Source organism: Haliaeetus albicilla, chromosome 12, assembly GCF_947461875.1.
Source record: "Haliaeetus albicilla chromosome 12, bHalAlb1.1, whole genome shotgun sequence".
Classification (NCBI taxonomy): Eukaryota; Metazoa; Chordata; class Aves; order Accipitriformes; family Accipitridae; genus Haliaeetus; species Haliaeetus albicilla.
Genome location: NC_091494.1, coordinates 33298420 through 33317154, shown reverse-complemented (window position 1 = coordinate 33317154; position 18735 = coordinate 33298420). Strand labels below are relative to the sequence as shown.

The 18735-nt window shown below is 35.4% G+C and overlaps 1 protein-coding gene across 3 annotated transcripts in view; it reads left to right on the top strand.

Moving 5' to 3' along the window:
• TBCD (tubulin folding cofactor D) overlaps positions 1-18735 on the top strand; it is a 131570-nt gene that overhangs the window by 12108 nt on the left and 100727 nt on the right. For all 3 annotated transcript variants that reach the window (XM_069798914.1, XM_069798912.1, XM_069798913.1), the window contains exons 9-14: positions 8163-8208; positions 10967-11099; positions 12272-12414; positions 13224-13284; positions 13787-13861; positions 16957-17051. In XM_069798914.1, coding sequence (XP_069655015.1) covers positions 8163-8208; positions 10967-11099; positions 12272-12414; positions 13224-13284; positions 13787-13861; positions 16957-17051 — 553 coding nt within the window. The remainder of the gene's footprint in view (positions 1-8162; positions 8209-10966; positions 11100-12271; positions 12415-13223; positions 13285-13786; positions 13862-16956; positions 17052-18735) is intronic.

Sequence of the window (18735 nt, the reverse complement as noted above, 5' to 3'; positions counted from 1 at the left end):
AAAAGATAGATGATTGTATTTATGATCATATGATACTGCTATGGTAGGCCTTTAATAGCAAATGCAGAGAGGTTCCTGTTTTTTAAAAAAGGATAAGATAATATACAGCTAGAATTTCCTCCACAACAGTTGTGAAGATGTAACTTCCCATGTATGTGTATTTTCTTTAAGTATTCTTGTCATCATCAAATGAAAGTGAAGTTGCCGGTATAGATACTGATAAATGACTCTGAAAAATGCTTTTAAATATCTGACTGTATATCAGTAGTCATTTCATAGTTCAATTTGGGCTTTGGTTTTTGTTTGGGTTTTTTTTTTTGTTTTTTTTTTCTTTGAACAAAACCTTTGAAATAAATTAAAAAATTGGAACTGTACAGAATGAAGAGGTTTGGCTTCTGATATAGTAGTGGTCTCTCCTAGACTTTTCAGAACTGGTAACCAAAATGCAAGTGATACTTGAGAGTTGTATCCATTCCTCTTCAACTAAAATATTGTTCTCAATAGTTTTAATTAGACATACTAAACTTGTTAGTGTCCTTCAATAGTCTGAAAAAATGCACTGTTTCCTGTGGTTTTCCTTGCTAATCTGAACAGTTTTTTTGTTTAATGCTCATTACCTTGTGAAGTAACAGTAGTTTATGACTTGGAGAGCTGAATTCTTAGTTTGGGTTTTAAAATTTTTATACTACGCATAGGAAAAAAATCTGTAATACCTGAACCACTACTATATGATAGCACTCCTCTTGTATATTTTAAGAATATCTTTTTATAAACTCTTTCTTGTAGTTTTACACCCTTAAAAGTGTTGGTGTGCATTTTAAAATACTTGAATAACAGTTCTGGTATCTATTCCAATTTTGATGTCCAAATCTATTTGGGTGGATTGGGGGAGTGTGTGTGAGTGGAGTTGTTCGTTCTTGTTTTTGTTGTTGACCAAACTCAAGGTAGTGCAAGCAAAGTCAAATGACATGCTCTTGTACAGTCTTTGCACAGGTTTAAGGATTTGCTGGTGTTTGTACGAGTTTCTATAATTTGCATAAATTTGCAGCTCTTTTTAAATAATTGCTATGAGGACTTGTATGCAGTATGTTACTAAACATCAAAGCAAAGTTCTGAAACTAATGTGTGATGTGTGTTTTTGGTTTTGGTTGGTTTTTTGGGTTTTTTTTGTTTGTTTGTTTTGTTTTGTTTTTTTCTATAGCAGCCCTTCCAAATCAGAAGATACAAGAAATGATCTATATTTAGAATAACTTAGGACTTGCTGCTTAAGCAGGAGGAAGCATTATTTGTATGCATTGCAGTGTGTTTCAAAAGACAGAATGATGTTTCATCATTTTATTGTCAGATCTGGAAAGGGAGACTGACTGTTTGCCATGCTAGGTGCATGATGAGACCTGTAGGATGTATAATACATTAGTGTTTTGTCATAATTCCTTTGAGTTTGGCTTTGGCTCTATCCACCTGTTCATTAGTGCATACTAAGCGAAACAGGTGAATACTTAACAAGTAGAATCGAAACTAGAAAGTGATACAATATACCTGGAAGCAGAAGCCTGGCTTCTTGCATTTGTATGATTTTTTTCCGCCTCTGTGGGATAGGAGAAAGTGTTTATCAGGCCAGTTTTATTTGTGTCCTACAGCTCATAACTCCCGTTCCAGTTGATAGGTATGAGCAGACTGAATTTTTAAAGCCTTTTCTTGCATTCAGTCTTCAATTTTCAGTTTCAGTTACTACAATGTAAGCATGAATTATATCATTAGGGAATAAAGGTTTTCAGAATCATACATAGGCAGGTATGTGTGTATGCAGACGTGCTTAATTGGAATAGGAAATACTTATTTCAAGAGTTTAATATTAAGAATTCTGTAACCCTTGTAAAAATAGCATGTTGTTAAACCAAAAATATCAGCTGAAAATAGAAGCAATGTTTAAAATAAGTAAACCTTTTCTCTTAAACACGCAAGTTTCTAACCGTCAGTACAGAAACATAATAAGTAATTGCTAAGTGTGTGAAGCAGAACACATGCTCATGGAGGGACAACTAAAACTTGTGTCAACAAGCTTCAAAATTCTTTGGCCTTGGATTCCTCCAGCAATTTGTTACTTTAAGAGTCAAACTGTAGTTGCCTGGACATTTCTCTCTGAACAAGCAGGAGAAAAAAGACAATTTTTCAGTTTCTGGTCAGTACAGCAAGGCAGGTTTTGGGAATGTAACAGGGTTTGGGAATGTAACCCACCAGGGTGGGGTTAAAAAGTCTTTCTCTCTCTTCATTGGATCAGTTTAGGGCTGCCCCTAACAGGGTGGATTTCAGTCGGATTATGATACTATGCTGCTTATGGTCTGCATTTAGGAAATAGCTTGTAGTGAGATTGGCATGGCAAAACTATTTTAAAAAGACATGAAACTCTTGCATTTCAATGAACTGAAACTGCAAGTTAGGTACACAATGAGTATTTCAACGTTGCTGCACTTTGATCTGCCTCTTCGTGGCCTTAAGTCTTGGTGATTAGGTATGCTACTGTTTAATCTAACTCAGCATTATGTGTAGAACAAGTACTACTGTTTCATGATTCTTGTTGAAACACGCAGCCTGCATTACATATTTTGATTCCACTGATGCTTTTTTCTTTTTTTTTTCTTTACACCTGTCGTCAGTAATATATCATTTCACAACAGGTGTGCACTGGCAGGAATCTTTTCTTACAGTATTTCAGATTCATTTTTTAAAACTGCCCTCTTGTTGAAATTAACATTGCAGTATTGAATTAAATTCACTTTTGTGCTTGAATACTTTGTATATTTGAAGGATTATAAATGTTTGATTAATAAGAAATTGCTGTATTTTTTTATAACATTTGTTTACTTGAAGGAAACTTCTAACCTGTTTCAAGAATCTGCATTTTAAATTCTCTTGGTCTGGAGGTTTGCTTTTAAACCTGCCATTATATCAAACAGCTTTTTAGTTATTGCTGCAGGGTGTAGCACTCCCAGTTCTTGCGTGACAGAGATGTCATCATGTTGAGGTAGCCTTGGGCATTGAAACTTATTAAACCTTATTTGTTTTATAAGTGATTCAGTATACAAGTGTGAGTAATAATTAAAAAAAATAAAACGCCCTACACAGTGATCTGATGAAACTCGAGAGTCTTAAGAACAGGGCATTTCCCTGAGCTGTCTCTAATGCAAAAGTTATTTAGCAATAGCTACATGCTTATGTAAATTTTGCTCCAGGGAAGAAAGAACTCTCTAACTCTATTCTTTCAGACCCAGAGGCACAAAAACAGAATATTTCCAAATAGAATGTTTCCCAAGTCTCTATATTTTTGGCATTCTCAAAGAATTAGCGATGCTAGGATTGTCCATTGGCATTATTTTTTAAAAAATGTGTTGTTGCTTAGTGGTTTGGTGATAAAAGTATATAAAAAGCAGTGTGGATGTAAGGAGAAGAAAAAAATTCTTATGTCTGTAGATACCAAAGGCACTGACCCCTTCCTGGTAATACTGTATCTCCTCTCTTTCTGAGTGGCACAGAGTATTCTGATGTGGCCTTGCCTGATAGTTCTGAGTTTTCTTCCTTCTCACCAGAAGTATTGCAGCTGGTTCAAGGTTCAGAAGTTCTGTTATCATAAGCCTGTTTCTTTTTCCTGTTTGAAAATATAGTGCTGTCTCAAGCTGCTAATTTTTTTTTTTCCTCCCAAGTATTTCAAATCTGTGGGTTTGGGTAGTCTTGTTAAGATGGAAAGGAACTATTCTGTTAGCTCTCCATGTGTTAGTGTAAACTTTTCAGGCTTTCAACTGATAAATAACTAAGATCTTATGAAAACTGAACTCCTTTTGCCACCCATTTAACTGGACTCTGTATTGAAGCTTGTCAGTTTAAGTACAGTGTTGATGATCAGTACCCCAACAAATACGTGTGACCTACAGTAGGTGTACTATTTATGTTGAGGACATAGCAGGAACAAGGGCTTTAACTAATCTATTTTACCATTTCTCTACTTTCAAGTGAACTTCTTATTCTGGCGGCATGCCCTCCCCCACCTTGTTTACCTTCCCACATCTGGCCTGGAGGGAGGGATGGCTGATAGCTTTCCCTGGACCTGGATGTTGTGTGACTACTAGGGGGTGCTCCAGAGTAATGAAAGATACCATTTACTTCTCTTCCCATAGAGGCTGAAAGTATTCTCCCAATCCTTGACTTGGTTGGTTACGACCAGAGGGTAGATTTAGACTTGTGTCTCCTGCTCGGCAGGAAGATACACTTGCTACCAAACAGTCAGGCCACCCTTAATGGTGATTTGTATAGCTTGGGGAACATGTCCTGGAGATGATCCTGATTGATATATCTCATGAAGGTCGGGCCTAAAGTGGGTTATGCAGACAATTGGAAGGTGTGGTGTGTTTCTTCTGTGATTACTAAGAAACTAGGCTTTGTTTTCCTTGCACCATGCTATTTCTAAAGCAAAACCAGACTTGACAGTCATCATTGCTTGCACACCACTGATTTTCTCTAATTTGTAGGTGGCTTAATTATTTATAAGAGAGGGAGTCACATACTTTTCAACAGTTCAACAGGTTGGGTAAGTTGGTGTATGCTGTATGTCCTCATTAAATTGAAGAGACCATGGCGTAACTTTGATTGCCTGGATACTCCAATAGACAGGCTCCTTACTTTCAGTATTGTTAGTTGCTGACACTAAAATGTCTATGCAGGTGGCAAACGAAGCTTATTAATTATTTTGTTTGTATCAGATTTTTTGAAATGGTGTGCCTTGGATGTTTTTCTTCCTTCAAGGCAGGAAGTTTAAGCTGAATACTGTAATGCTGATTTGTCCTTTTTTCTATTTTTTTTTATGTTTTCTGTTCATGCATCATGTACTTTTCTTTTTAGTATAACCCCTGTAAGCTCTAGGTTTGCAGGATTTTTCCGAGACAGGAACTTAACCTTACACACATGACTGTAGCATATGCTGGAAGAAAATACATACACCACTTTCCCCTCCCTCCCCCCCCCGCCCAAAGGCCAACATCAGTTAAAGTGCTCTTTTATTTCCTCTGGAAAATATATCTACTAAGCTTAAAAAGTTGGGAAATTTGGGCTTGTGAATGCTTTCACATGCTTTGACTCATAAAGAAGTAATGAAAAGTTCTTTTCCTGACATTTCTGCAATCAGAAAAAAACCCCCTAGACACTGGATTTCCTGCTGTGTTGAATATCTGAAGAGTAGTTCTTAACACTTTGGCTATTACCTATTTACTTATATAAAAATTGTTTTTAAAATGGCTGTTAAACTTCTCGCTGATACAGAGAAATACCTGATGTATCGTTTGCTGAAACACTAGTAAACTGGTAGAAGGTTGTATGTGACCTGCAATGTGCATTAGTGGGTGCAAACAGAACTTTCTTTCCTTTCAGACATTTGGCATTTTCAGCTGTGTTTATTCCAAAATCAGTAGATAACATATTTTATTGATCAAAAATCATGTAAATATTAAGGCCCATTTTTTTTTTACAGTTCAGTGATTAATTTAAACACTGTAGCTGTGGTGGTCTTTGGTTCAGGTTTACTTCCCCTAGAAACTTGTATTGGCAAAATAAAATCCCTTAATCCATATCTCAGTTGATTTACAGCAGTTGCTATCATGATTTTAACATCTGAAAATATATTATAAATCCTTGCAGTATTTTGTTTGAGAATACATGTTCTGTGTTGAATATTAGAAATGAAAACAGTTCGTTATTTAAGTATGTAGCAAAACTGTGGTTGGGAAACAATGTGTTTCACTTTTTTCTTCAGAAAATAATAGAAATGGTTGTGAAATGGAATGTGTTGGGTTCACTGCTCTAAATTGATTCATAGGTGTGTGAGGCTGTTTTCTTAATTTTTTTAGAAAAGCATTAAAAATATTTCTTGTACAATATTTGAAGAGTTTTCTCTTTTCCTGCTTGTGTGTTGGTTAATTTTTTCCCACATCTTGCTTAGAGGTGGTACCTTCTAGTTATCTTTTTCCTGAGGAGCCAGCACTGAATTCAAAGTTGGCCTTAAGGATGTGAAAACTCATGGAGAAACTTGTAGAAAGGTGCCAGAATTTAGGAAATATGTAAAACTGAAAATGTGTAAATGTTTTGAGGATTCTATTCCATCTTTGCAGAAGCTCCTAGACAGCATGCCGAGAAGTGTGAGTGTAGGCATCCAAATGGTTTTTGTCCCGGAGCATTCCCAAGGCTATATTAAAAAGCTGTTTCTCTACATTATCACTGCTCCAGGAATTATACTGTGTTTGAATATGCTTGAATATAATCCTAATAATTTGGAGGCAGCCTGTGTGTGCCTTAAAAACAGTATTTGCTCTTAACTGGGCTATTATACAGAAAGGAGAAGTAATTGTGAAGATAAGGTACTGCAGAAATGCTGCAGTATCTCCTAGCATCCGCTACAAACTTGCTAATCTTGTGAAGAAACCATCTGATAGGTTTTTAAAGCAGAACACAGGAACAAAATGATGAAGAGATGATGAGCTTCTGCATGTTTCAGCAAAGAGGTAGGAAAATTTTAGAGGCGCTCTAGATTTTTTAATTATGCCAAAGATTTGCAGATTTTCTGTCATCTTTTCTTTAGGCTTTCTAATACAACCAGAGTTGTATGTTAGTGGGGAATTTTTTTTTTTAATATACTGATATTGATAAAAGTTATGCTGTATTTATACCATTTGTGTTGATAGTTATTTCTGTTAGCTGTTCTGGGCCTGAAGTAGTTCTGTATCATTACTGCTTTGTAAATGTAGTTTTTACAGGATGCCTTTTAATTGCCTAGTTACTCATAAAAGCATTAAAAATCTTAAATAATTCAACATACATTATCAAATTCCCCTATATAGCTTGTAGTAGAGCTGATCAGAAGTGCTCATTTAGGATCCTAAAATGCAATTTAGTAACAAAACAAAATAGAATGGGTACATAGCCTAAAGGTGTTTTTATTGCCTTGTTGCTCTTAACCACACCTGCAGTACGGGAGGCATGTGTGTGTTTGGTATGTGTGAGAAAGTACATATTTTTAAGGTAAGTCTGTTCTTGTTTAACTCCTAGGCATATTTATTGAGGAACATTTTTCTTCTGGTGAATGGCAAAGCAAGGAAAAATAAGTGACTGAACACAGTAGTTTTGATGCATACTATGTGGACTGAGGAAACTTTAAATGTGTAACATGTTTTTGTCAGGTGTTAATAGTCCATTCGTCTCACTCTAGTGGTGGGGCTTAATCTTAGTGGGATATTTAATTGTATATAAAATTATTTTGGAAGCTCTTTGCTTCTTTAAATCCCTTGGCACAGGAATTAAATTTTTCCTGTTGGAGGTATATTTGTAGCAGGCTTGCAGTCAAGAGATTTCTGTAGCTGGTTATGTTTAGTTTAACATGGAGATCTCAAAAGCTGTTGGAGAAACAGGGTAAAATACTCAGCAGTGTAGCCTGTACTGTGTCTTGGCTGTCAGTGTGTGGTTGCTACTAATAACTAAGCTCGCTCACGTGTGTCCATCTGTCGTGCTTCTTAGCAGTGACCAAAGCGTTGATGTGTATGTGTCCTGGGTCGTCTAAATCATGAGCTAGGCTTGTGCAGTTTGGAGACGTTCAGTGCCAAGAAGTCCCAAACAGGATATAGAGTTCCCCTAGTTATTCTGCCCTTATTCATGTTCTACAAATTCTGCTTCACTTTTTAGAGGTTCAAAGCAACATGAGCTGTTTGAGATAATAGGTGCTGTGGTTGCACCTGCATTGAGCTTGTGTGACCAAGCACTGAGCTGGATGGTTCAGAGAGCTGAGCTGGCTGAAAACTAGTGTCTTTTATTCCACCACCACTTACCCCCCCCCCCCCCTTTTTTTTTCTCTTCCATTTTCTCTTGAGTGTTTTTTGGCCAACGTTGGCTGCCTGCATGATTGTATGGGTGGGAGGGGAGGGCTGGGCCACAGTATCCTTGACTTGCATTGACTTACAAAGAAGTACAAATGTACCCTAAGACTCTTTTCCTTTTATGCTATTTAAATTAGTAAACACTACAGATTATTGCAGGAACATTAAAAAGTATTTTAGAACTACATGCTTGATATATTGTGGTTTAGAATCTCTATATTCTCATGTCTGTTTTCCCTGTTTTAATTGTAGGCACAGTTATTTAAACATGGCAAAAGAGAAGATTGTTTACCGTATGGTAAGTTTGTAATAACCCGATTTCTGTTTTTAAAGCCTTTCCAATAAAAAAAGTAAAAAAAGATTAAACCGATAACAAGTGATGCTGTAACGAGTGAAATCAACAGGGAAGTTATAAAGCATGCAAAATGAGGGGAGAAAAAGAAGAGATGACAGTGAGGGAGGAAGAGACACCACTGGGGAATGTTATGTTGGAACAGCTCATCAAAGGATTTGGCAGGTGATCACATTGGCCATTGCTATAATACAGGAGCTGAACACAAAACATATAAACTATAAGATGTGGAAAATATTTTTAAAACTTCATTAGAACATAAACTGGTATTCATATTACTGCTGAAAATTTTGCAGAAAATCTTCAAGTTTTAATATAAGCACAGGACTTTGGAAAACCCAAGTTTAAAGAACCTGGTGTGTACAGCACCCAGCTGGAATCATGTAGCGATACTGTTGAAATGAGAAAAAGGTTTTAGTGAAAAGAGATTATAATGGATACAGTTAGGGATAGACGGGTACCCAAAAGGAGAGCACAGAAGTTTCTGAACAGTGTAGCTGCATGTTGGAGTTATATTCATCTCCTGGTGAATTGTGGAATATGGTCAGAACTGACTGCAAAATACTAGCTTGTTTTTTATTGATAGCGGTAAAGAGAGGTAGGGAAAGATGATGGCTAATTACAAAACACTACAAAAGACTTGTCAGTTTTGTGGAGCTTATCAAAGCACCAGAAATGTTGGCTTGTGCTATTCACGGGAATCAAGCAATGATGTAAATTCACTTTAGAATGCTTATGATTTCACTTAGTAGAATTATTTTGACTTCCAAGAAGAAACTTCGTAGATCTAGTGCTGGAAACAGTTTCATTGTCCCGGTTACCATGTTGGAGATACAGACGCTTCCTTACAAAATGCCTGAGATATGGGTAAAGATGGAGATAAGATAGTGAAGACAAACAGAATGGAATGACATATGTGCTATACAGCTGGTCAGGAACAAATGGAAAATACTGAGGAATGTCATTGCATAGAAATAGCAGACAGCACTGTGGAAGCTTAAAGAGTAATAAGACTGCCAGATAAGCAGAATAATAAACAGGCTAGATAAAATATGGTACAACACAAAATTATGTAATTTAAAAGATGCAGCTGTACAACACAATGGTCATAATTGATATGAAAAGAAGATACTTGGCTCACAACATTAACCCTGCTGGTAAAATTAAATGTTTTTGCCTATGGCATATAGAAAGACTATTAAGTAGTTATGAGTCTGGTAATAAGAGAAACATCGGGGCATACCAATGAATAAATTTACCATAGAAAAGATAGAATGCTCACAACTAAGAAGCAAATATTCAGACAGAATCTGTTGGGGATAAGAAAATGTGAGAGACAAAAAATATCAAAGATATTTAATTATCACAGGTTATGGCAGATCTGAGGATCAAATAGAAAAAAATAATAGACAAATGTCAAAGGAAGATACTGTTAGAAATCTTTTGCAACATAGAACTTGATTTAAAATAAGCACTAGTCCTGAAGCCATTTGCATGGGTCTGTAGATATGTTAGTGATTCACAAGTTGGCAGGACTTGGAGGATGTTTATATTTATGTATTCTTAATTTTTTTTCTATCTGTGAATATTGATGTTTCTGCAGTCTCTTCCTCCAACACCATTAGTCTCTCTAGCTTTTACAACTGGAAAAAAATCCAGGTTGCTGGAATGTATCGAAGTAATAGTCATTACCGGCTTTACCTTTTTGTCTGCATGTATTATTAATATTTTAGTATGTCCGGATAAATCATAAGCCTTTTTAAAAACAGATTTTTAAGTCACATCCTACAATTTCTCAGCCTTTTAAACAATTGTTCTATTTTTGATCTCTTAGTGTTTTGAAAACCCTGATATGAGACTGGAGTAAGAGGTTGCAGAGTATTTTGGCAGTGTGGTTCCATATTTCCAGTGCTTATAGCAAGAATGCTAGGTCCTTCAGAGCCCAAGTTGTTAGTTTTTATTAACTAATGATCAGCCTTCAAAACAATCATTAATTGTTTCAGGCTGAAAATGCAAAAGGACTGGTTTTTTTGTAACAGGAATGTGTCCCTTGTGAAAATTTTAAATCCTGGAACTTTATACTTCTTAATCTAAGATGCTCCTTTTGTCTATGTTTTTTTACTTTGCTGGACAAATAACTTTGTTACCTTTGATGTGCCCAAATGAAAGGTTTTGTTGCTGATTGTTTACACATACACATTATTTCTCATGTCTAAATGTTTATAGACATTCATTGTCATAAAAATTTCTGTGCCAGAGGAATTAAGTTGGTGCTGCCTGAAAATAATAAATGAGGAAAGGGAATGCTTTCTTAGTATGCAGAAACTAGCTGCAGAGTAAACGAATTAGATTTTCTGACTCTTGGTTCTGTTAGACTACTGAAAAATCTTAGACCCCAAAAGATACTTGAATGTGTTACTTCCAGTGAGAATTAGAGACATAAATACTCTCAGAATCTAGAATCATTATAATTTTCATAGTCAAAAGTAATCTTTAAAGCAATCCTTCCTGTTTGGTAGGTAGAGGATATTACCACTATTTGACCAGTGTCAAAGCTACTACAAAGTAGGTAATAAGGCATTTGCATTTCAGTAATACCTTTAAAAATCTAAATCTTCTAAAGAACTTTCAAAACTTTACAAAATTTTCTTACTGAGATTTTTTTTAAAACCAATTTTTCTAGAGTGTTTATTTTCTTTTACAGCTGCTACTGTACTTGAGTGTCTTGATAATTGCAAGCTGTCAGAAAGTAATCAGATGGTTCTTCGCAAGCTAGGGATGAAACTTGTTCAACGACTTGGACTGACATTTGTGAAACCGAAGGTAGCAAAATGGAGGTTAGTTTAAAGCTGAAAGAGTTTAAAAAACCAAATAAATCCAAAAGCACTCAAAAAACTTAAAAGTACCTAAATCCATACATTTGACTACTGGCCTTCTGCCCTCCTGACCTCCCCTCCCCTAAAAGAGAAAGAAAGAAATCCCTCTGTTATTTGGGAATGAATACATTCTTCATTTGCACTATTTGGAAAAAGTCAATTTCTTCCACTGTATTTAGTTTCCTGTATTTTTTTTCAATTTTCGTATAGTAAACTATAGTGCTGTGACAAGCCAAGTCTTCTGACTTTTCATGTTGCACATTACACAAGCAGAAGCCTGTCCCTATATAATGCATAACTTGGTAAAGATGGGAAGACAGTAACCTTTGTTACTGAAGTTGATTTAGTACAATTTTGTAAGAGTGAACATAACTTTTTCCATTACATAGTTCTACCCTGATTCGATAGAAAGTTCACAGGGGAAAAGTAGTTTGCAATCCCACTTTCGTTTTGCATATTAGTCAGGTTTTGGTGTCTGGTTTTACTTATTGCCAGAGGGCAAACTCTTTTTTAGATTTCTCGCACTGATATTTTAAAATTGCAGGCTCCCTTGGTGACTATTTTTATTGTATTTCTTTTACCAACTTTTGAGAACGTCCTTAGGCATAGAAAATTCTTTTTAGATGGAGAGTGTACCTTGCCTAATGGCAAAAGTCAGTTTAGCATGTAAAGTATATCTTTTGTAAGAATGTATCTACACCACAGGCTAAATATCTGAGTACAGCTTGGGCAGAAAGTACTAAGCTACCTTTAACATTTAAAAAACAATTTTTAATAAGTTGATTTTATTAATTTTATTTTTTTTTTTGGAGAGGTTTTTAGAGCATGGGAATTTTGCCTCTCTTTATTGTCAGCAGTGGAAAGTAGGTTATACTGAAACAGGAAAGGGAGAGATAATGAAAAGGAACCATTTAAATAGTCTAGCTCTTCTCACCTTGGAAAAGAGACAACTGGGTCAGGAGGGAGGAGAATGGGATACTTTTCCCTTTCCTTTAAAGCAACCCCTAAATAACTGGAGAGCTGTACACTGGGAGGTGTAGTAACTTGACAAGCAGGCTTTATGACAGTATGTACCTATTTCAGTTGGAACTTAAATCAGAAAAATAAATTACCTATGTCTGTTTCTTGTGCAGATACCAGCGTGGCTGTCGATCTCTGGCTGCCAATCTGCAAGCTCAGAGTTCAGCTGTGCAGAATCAAATGATAACAGTTGCTGCTAATGAAGCTGATGAAGAAGAGGAATATGATATTCCAGGAGAGATTGAAAATGTTGTAGGTGTGTTAAAACTGGACAGGAAGTATTGTAATGCCTGCAAATTAAACGTTTATTGGAAAACAACCTGCTTAGGGCTAAGACAGTCATGTGGGTATCTGTGCTAAACAATTGGAAAGACTATATAAATTTCAGTCTATGCAACTGATTAAAATATACTATAGTTTTGTCAAATGATTTAGATTTCAGTATCTTGAGCAGAAACTCAATACTGTAGCATTTGTTGTTGGGTTGGGGGGTGGAGTTACTGAAATATGTTTTACCAATTTTATCCAGTAATATGAAAGAGATATCATGAACCTTTCACAGATGGAAGGATGAATTAAAATTCATAATGAAAACCAAAAACTCGTGGTACATGAAAACTAAAGAATTACGGTTTAAATTTTTAAGCTGTGGTAGTATCAAAGGAACAGCTTTTTTTTTTTTTTATTAGTATGCAGTCATACAGCAGGTCCTCTGCTAGCTTGCTGGTGGATATGCTGTATATAAATAGGCAAAAATTGCATCAGAAGACTTTTATGAATAATCTAATGAACCACTGAAAAAAGCACCATGAGCACCATTTTGAATCTTCCACAGTACTTAAAATTTCAAACCAAATTTTCTCTATTAGAAAACAATTTTGACATCTTTCTTGTTTTTTTGATTTCAAGTCGTACTTGTGTGACAAATAGAAGAAATCTAGATACAAATATTTTTATTTAAACTAAGAGGCAGTTATGTTAAGAGGAAAATGAATTTTGAACATTTTAAATCTTTCTGTTGTTAAATGAGAATAATCTGTTTTGTTTAAATAAAATTATCTGCAGAGCAACTGTTGGTTGGACTGAAAGACAAAGACACTATTGTCAGGTGGTCTGCAGCAAAAGGGTAGGTTTCTTATGTTACTCTAATAAACTAAAATAAACAACATAGAAATACAGTCTGATGTAATCCATGTTTGATAATTTGTGTGTACTGTCAGTATTCACAGTTACTTCAAATGGCTTTAGCGCAGCTCATGGTATAAAGCCATATTTGTATGTTTTTCTGATATGAAATTAGGCTTCTCTTCAGGAAGGTTTTAGATAGGTTTGGAAATAAACATTCTGGATAAGACTTGATTTGAAGGGTGTAATGTAGCATTTCTTCAAAATGTTTTTTTTTCTTCCACTCTAAAAAATGTATTTCTGTGTTAAGTTCACTACTGTGCAGCTTTTGCTTCGAGTTTGAGATTGTTGTTTTAGGGTAATGGTGTTAGGGTAGTGCATTGTCATCTTGAAGTCAGTCATCTTATTGTAAGTTTCCAGTAACTAAATTTTTTATAGGACGTATTCATCAAATGCAGTACTAATGAATCACTGTATGCTTTTTTTTCTTTTAACTTCTGAAGAATTGGTAGAATAACTGGAAGACTTCCAAAAGAATTAGCAGATGATGTGATTGGGTCTCTACTGGACTGTTTTAGGTAAAAATTTTATTTTGCACTTCACATGCATCTGAAACATGTCTGCTTATGAAACATGAGGACAACAGTTAGGAAGAGAGGTCTAAAAATCTGTAAATTTTGTTGCCCTCCTTCTCCCAGATTTCAAAACCTAAGGCATGGACATGCTAAGGGTGTTCAATAAAGAAATTACTAATAATCCTTCATCTTGACCCTATTCTAAAATAATGTAGAAGGACTGAAGTTGAACTTCAGAGAAATAAAAATTAAAAATGCTCATTAACTTGCTGCTTTCAAAATTCCTGGTGTGCTCCTGTCTTGAGTGTTGTGTGCATCTTCAGAAACATAGTAGAACTGGTAATTATATTCAAAAGGTCTCTGAGGATCACCAGAAATAAAAAGCGATCTCTACGTGAGGGGAGGCTAAAATGTCTAGGAAGAGTGAGGAATAAATGGGGTATAATAGAGGTTTATGAAATCATGAATGGCATGGAAATCATTGCCCTCTAGATTTTTTGTTATTAGAAGCAAACTAAAGTAGCAGGTAGCAGGTTTGGAGTAAAGGAAAGGTGGTGGTTATTCACAGAACACATAGTTAAACTGTAAAAACTTCTTGCCGCAGGATGTTGTGTATGCTAAGAGTGTTTGCCTGAACAAAAAACGTTTTTTGTTTCTGCAAACTTGTTCACAATATGCCAGAGTTTGGAAGTGTTTTGGAGGGTGTTGCGCTATGCTTGTTCTTATACTATACCTAAGGCACATACTGTTGGCCATGTGAGAGGGAGGCTTTTGGGCTAGCTGCAACTTCATTTTGATCACATATAGCTGCTAGGATGTTCTTTTGATGCGCTTTGTTGTTGGATGTCTTGTTTCTGCATCCATGTAGAGCGTGTAAAGGACTGAATTATTAAACAAGTATCGTGCTTTTTTTAATATCAAATTGCTCATCAGGTCTACATTGAGTACTTGAACTTTAAGATCTAAACTAGTGTTTTAGACTATGCTAATAACAAAAAGAATTTTTTTATTGGCAAAAAATATTGGTAATGTTCAGTTTGTCACTCAGATGTACTCAGTTTTAAAAAATCTTCTCATATTGGTTGTGAGTACAAATTAAAAGTACCAGCTCAAAAGATAACACATTAAAAAAAGGAGGTATAATGTCTTAAAAACTTGCAAGGAAAGTATCTACTTAGCTGATACTTCCACTGCGTTACTGTGATTAATTTAAGGGGTGCTGCTGATCTCAATTATCCCTGGAGCTTCAAAGACCTGTACTCACTGTGTTTTCTTTCCTTGTTTTTCAAGTCATAGGGCTGAGTAATCCAACTAGTAATTGAGTGACCTGCTTTCTTCAGAAACACCTGGGAACAAGTGTAGACAAGGACAAAGGGAATCTCTTCTGTATTCTTTGCACTAAATATCTAGTGCCCAAAATAAAAATAAGTCAGTTGCTCATCAGAGGCACTTTAAGTTATATCTCTTGGGATAAGATTTCTTATATGTAGATAGATTAAAAGACAAGAGACAGGCAATAAATAAGTGATCATTTTTCACAGTGCTGTGAGGTAATGAGCACAGTCCCGCAAGGGTCTGTATGGAATGAGCCCTGTGCTGTTCAACATACTTTTAAAGGATTCTGGAAAAAAGGTGTACAATGTGTGAGGAAATCACTTGATGATTTAAAATTAGCTAATGTAGTGAAAACTAAAGGTGACAGAAAAGAAAATATTATATAAGCCTAAGTTAAGTAACTAGAGAGTAAATAACATATTTCATATAATATCTACTGAATGCAAACTAATGCACTTTGGGAAAAATGCACCTAGCTGTAAAACAGTTATTACTACTCAGAAAAGAGATCTTGAAGTCAGTGATAGTTCTGTCAAAATGTCAGCGGAGTGCTCAGCAGCTGTCAGAAAAAAGAAGGCAAGTGGAATGTTAGATATTATTAGGAAAGGAAGAGATAACAAAGCTGAATCACCGAAAAGTGATTTAACTGATGGGGATTCTTCCAAGTGGAAAGAAAAAGCAGAGGGATATAGTGGAGGTATATAAAATCATAAATATGAAAGAAAGAGGGAAAGCAAGTAATTGTTTACTATTCATTCATTCTCATAATGTGAGAACTGGGAAACATCAGGAAGTACGTTTTCACGCAATTATAATTAAACAGTGGAAGTCATTGCCACAGGATGTTATAGAAGCCAAAAGTGTAAAGGGAGTTCAAAAAGGGATTATACAAATTAATGGAAGAGAGTCCCATCAGAGGTTATTAAATATGACATTCCGGTTGCAACCTCTGGCTTGGAAAGTCTCCGTACTGCTGATTGCCAAAGCTAGGAGGAGGCTAATAAGGGAATGATCCTGTACGCTTCGTCTTTGGCCAAGCATCTGCTATTGGTCCATGTCAGAGACAGGATACTGGGAGAGATGAAGCTTTGATATGACCTAGTTTGTCTGTTCAGCATTTTATTCTTAGATTCGTATTCCTAGTTTAATACAAAATGAACTTTTTGCATGTTTAGTCATGCAGCGTGCAGCCTTTCCCCTTTTCACTCCTTTATCTGCCAGTCCACCAAAAATTGTGTACCATTTTTGATATTTGCATTCACTGCAAGTTGCTCTGGTTTATGTTTTTTAAAGGTGGATAAACAACACTGTTTGCTTACTACATAAGCTCGTATAATGCGTTTATTGGAAACTATCACTTGAACTTCTTTTGCTAGTTAAGGACTGTGTTTGGCACTAAATTCCTTAGGTTGTTTGGGTATGTTCTGTAAATGTGCATCTTTTGCCAGTGTACTAGAAAGTTTTCCTTTTCTTGATGAGTTCCAGGTATTGTAGTCTTCTGTATTGAGTTTACATTTATATTGATAAATAGGTTTTTTGCTTATTTGATCATGTTTACAGCAGTATTTATGTTACACAAAATGGGAAAGAAAACATGTTCAACTTGTCATTCTTATATTTTAGAAGTCTAACAGAATTAATAACACAATAAACACATGCTGGTTTGGATTATGTGTCTTTTAAAATGGTAGGAATTCACTGAAAAATGAAATCTGAAAAGGGAAGGCTAGTCTTAACAAAACTTGTCTTTGTTCTAAAATTAGTTTCCAGGAAACAGACAATGCATGGCATGGTGGATGCCTGGCTCTGGCTGAATTAGGCAGAAGAGGATTGTTACTCCCTTCCCGAATTTCAGATGGTGAGTTGTAGTTGCTGAATGTTAGTAAGTTCACGAATTAACAATTTATAGTATTAGAGCTTGAATGTGTGGCAATAGGCTGGAATTTGCTGATGTGAGTGTGCTGAATAATGACTGTAGTATTGAATTCTAGAGTAAAAAATATGCCTATGGGGATATTTAAGGTACTTCTGTCAAAAGCATTGCCTTGGGCGTGCCTTTTTTATACTTAATAAATTTTTCTTTCCAAAATGAAATTAGTTTCTTGGGGTTTTCTTCTTTCTTCCTCCCATGTTTCTGTGTACAGTTGTATAAAAATAATTCTGTATGTCTGTATATTGTGTCAGTGTCATTATTTAAATAGAATATATAAAATAATTGATGACTAAGTTGCTCTTTAAAGCTAGTAGCTTATGCTGTTTGTTTCTGATTAAATTTCAGAGGCCAATTTTGCATAACTTAGTAAACTGTAAATAATTTACTGTATTTTTGAATATTTGAAAATTTTGAATTTTGGTTTTTGAAAGATCAAGATGGAAGGAAAAACAACAGGGCAGAGGAATTGTTTCTTTGTGTGTTCTGTATGTATCAATGTACATTGAAATACAGAGATATTAATGTGAAAGTAGTAGTTCTCTGTTTTGTGATTTTTGGTCAATTTTTTAACAGAGTTGAATTGACAAAGGGATACTGTAGTAGTACACATCCAGGATTGGGCACTTTTACAGCAATATCTTGAGCTAGATGGTTCTTTTGATGTCATTTGGTACTCCTGTGTTGAACAGAGAAGTTGAACACTAGTTTTCAAAAATGATTCAAAACTGGTATTTCATACTGGTAAGTTAGGTTGCCAGATCTTTTCTATTTTGAAGATCTGTTGACTTGTCCTAGAAGAAACTGTAAAATATGGTATTTAATAACAGTTTATTATTCTGTCTTCTTGAAAAGAGTTCATGTTCAGTATGGTATCTGTTTTGCATGTGAGAATTTTTGTGCAGCTAGCCTTCAGTTGGTTTCCCTTTTCTAATACTTTTGCCTTTGTATGATAAAGATGAAACAGTTAAAAACCCTACAACTTTAAGAATGGGAAGTCATCCAAACATAAGCCTCTATTTTAGTTCTAACAAAACTGAAACTGTACACCTCTATCAAGGAATCAGGATAGCCTCATCTAATATAATTTTTTAAATCTAAACTGGAAGTTTCATGCAAGTTTGATATTGTACAGGACTGCAAAAGACATGAGTGAATCCTCACTCTGCTAGTGATTTGACCTGTGCTATGAAACCATTTGTCTTCACGTTTTAGGTTTAGTTTTTGTGTAGGTAGAATGGGGATGATAGTTGTATCCTTCACACCCTTCTTTTTCTGCAGAGGTGCAGTGAAAATGTATTGCTGCCTGTGAAGGTGATTTTAATATACATAGGTTTATATGCAAATTTTTAATTTGTCAGATTGCATACGAAGTAGCCTTCTGTTACTGGGGTGGAAGAATATAAAGCTAAGATAGGGGAGGAAGGGAAAGAGAGAACACAATCATGGCAGCAAAGTCTTTCTGGGAAAGACTTAGGCATAAAGATCTATGGAAAAACAGTTTTATAGGAATTAGAAGTTTCTTAATAAAACAGTGCTAAGAATTCCAACAGTCATTATGGAAGAAGATGGGTAAGAAACCTAACTGGAGACTATCTTGACTAAACTGCAA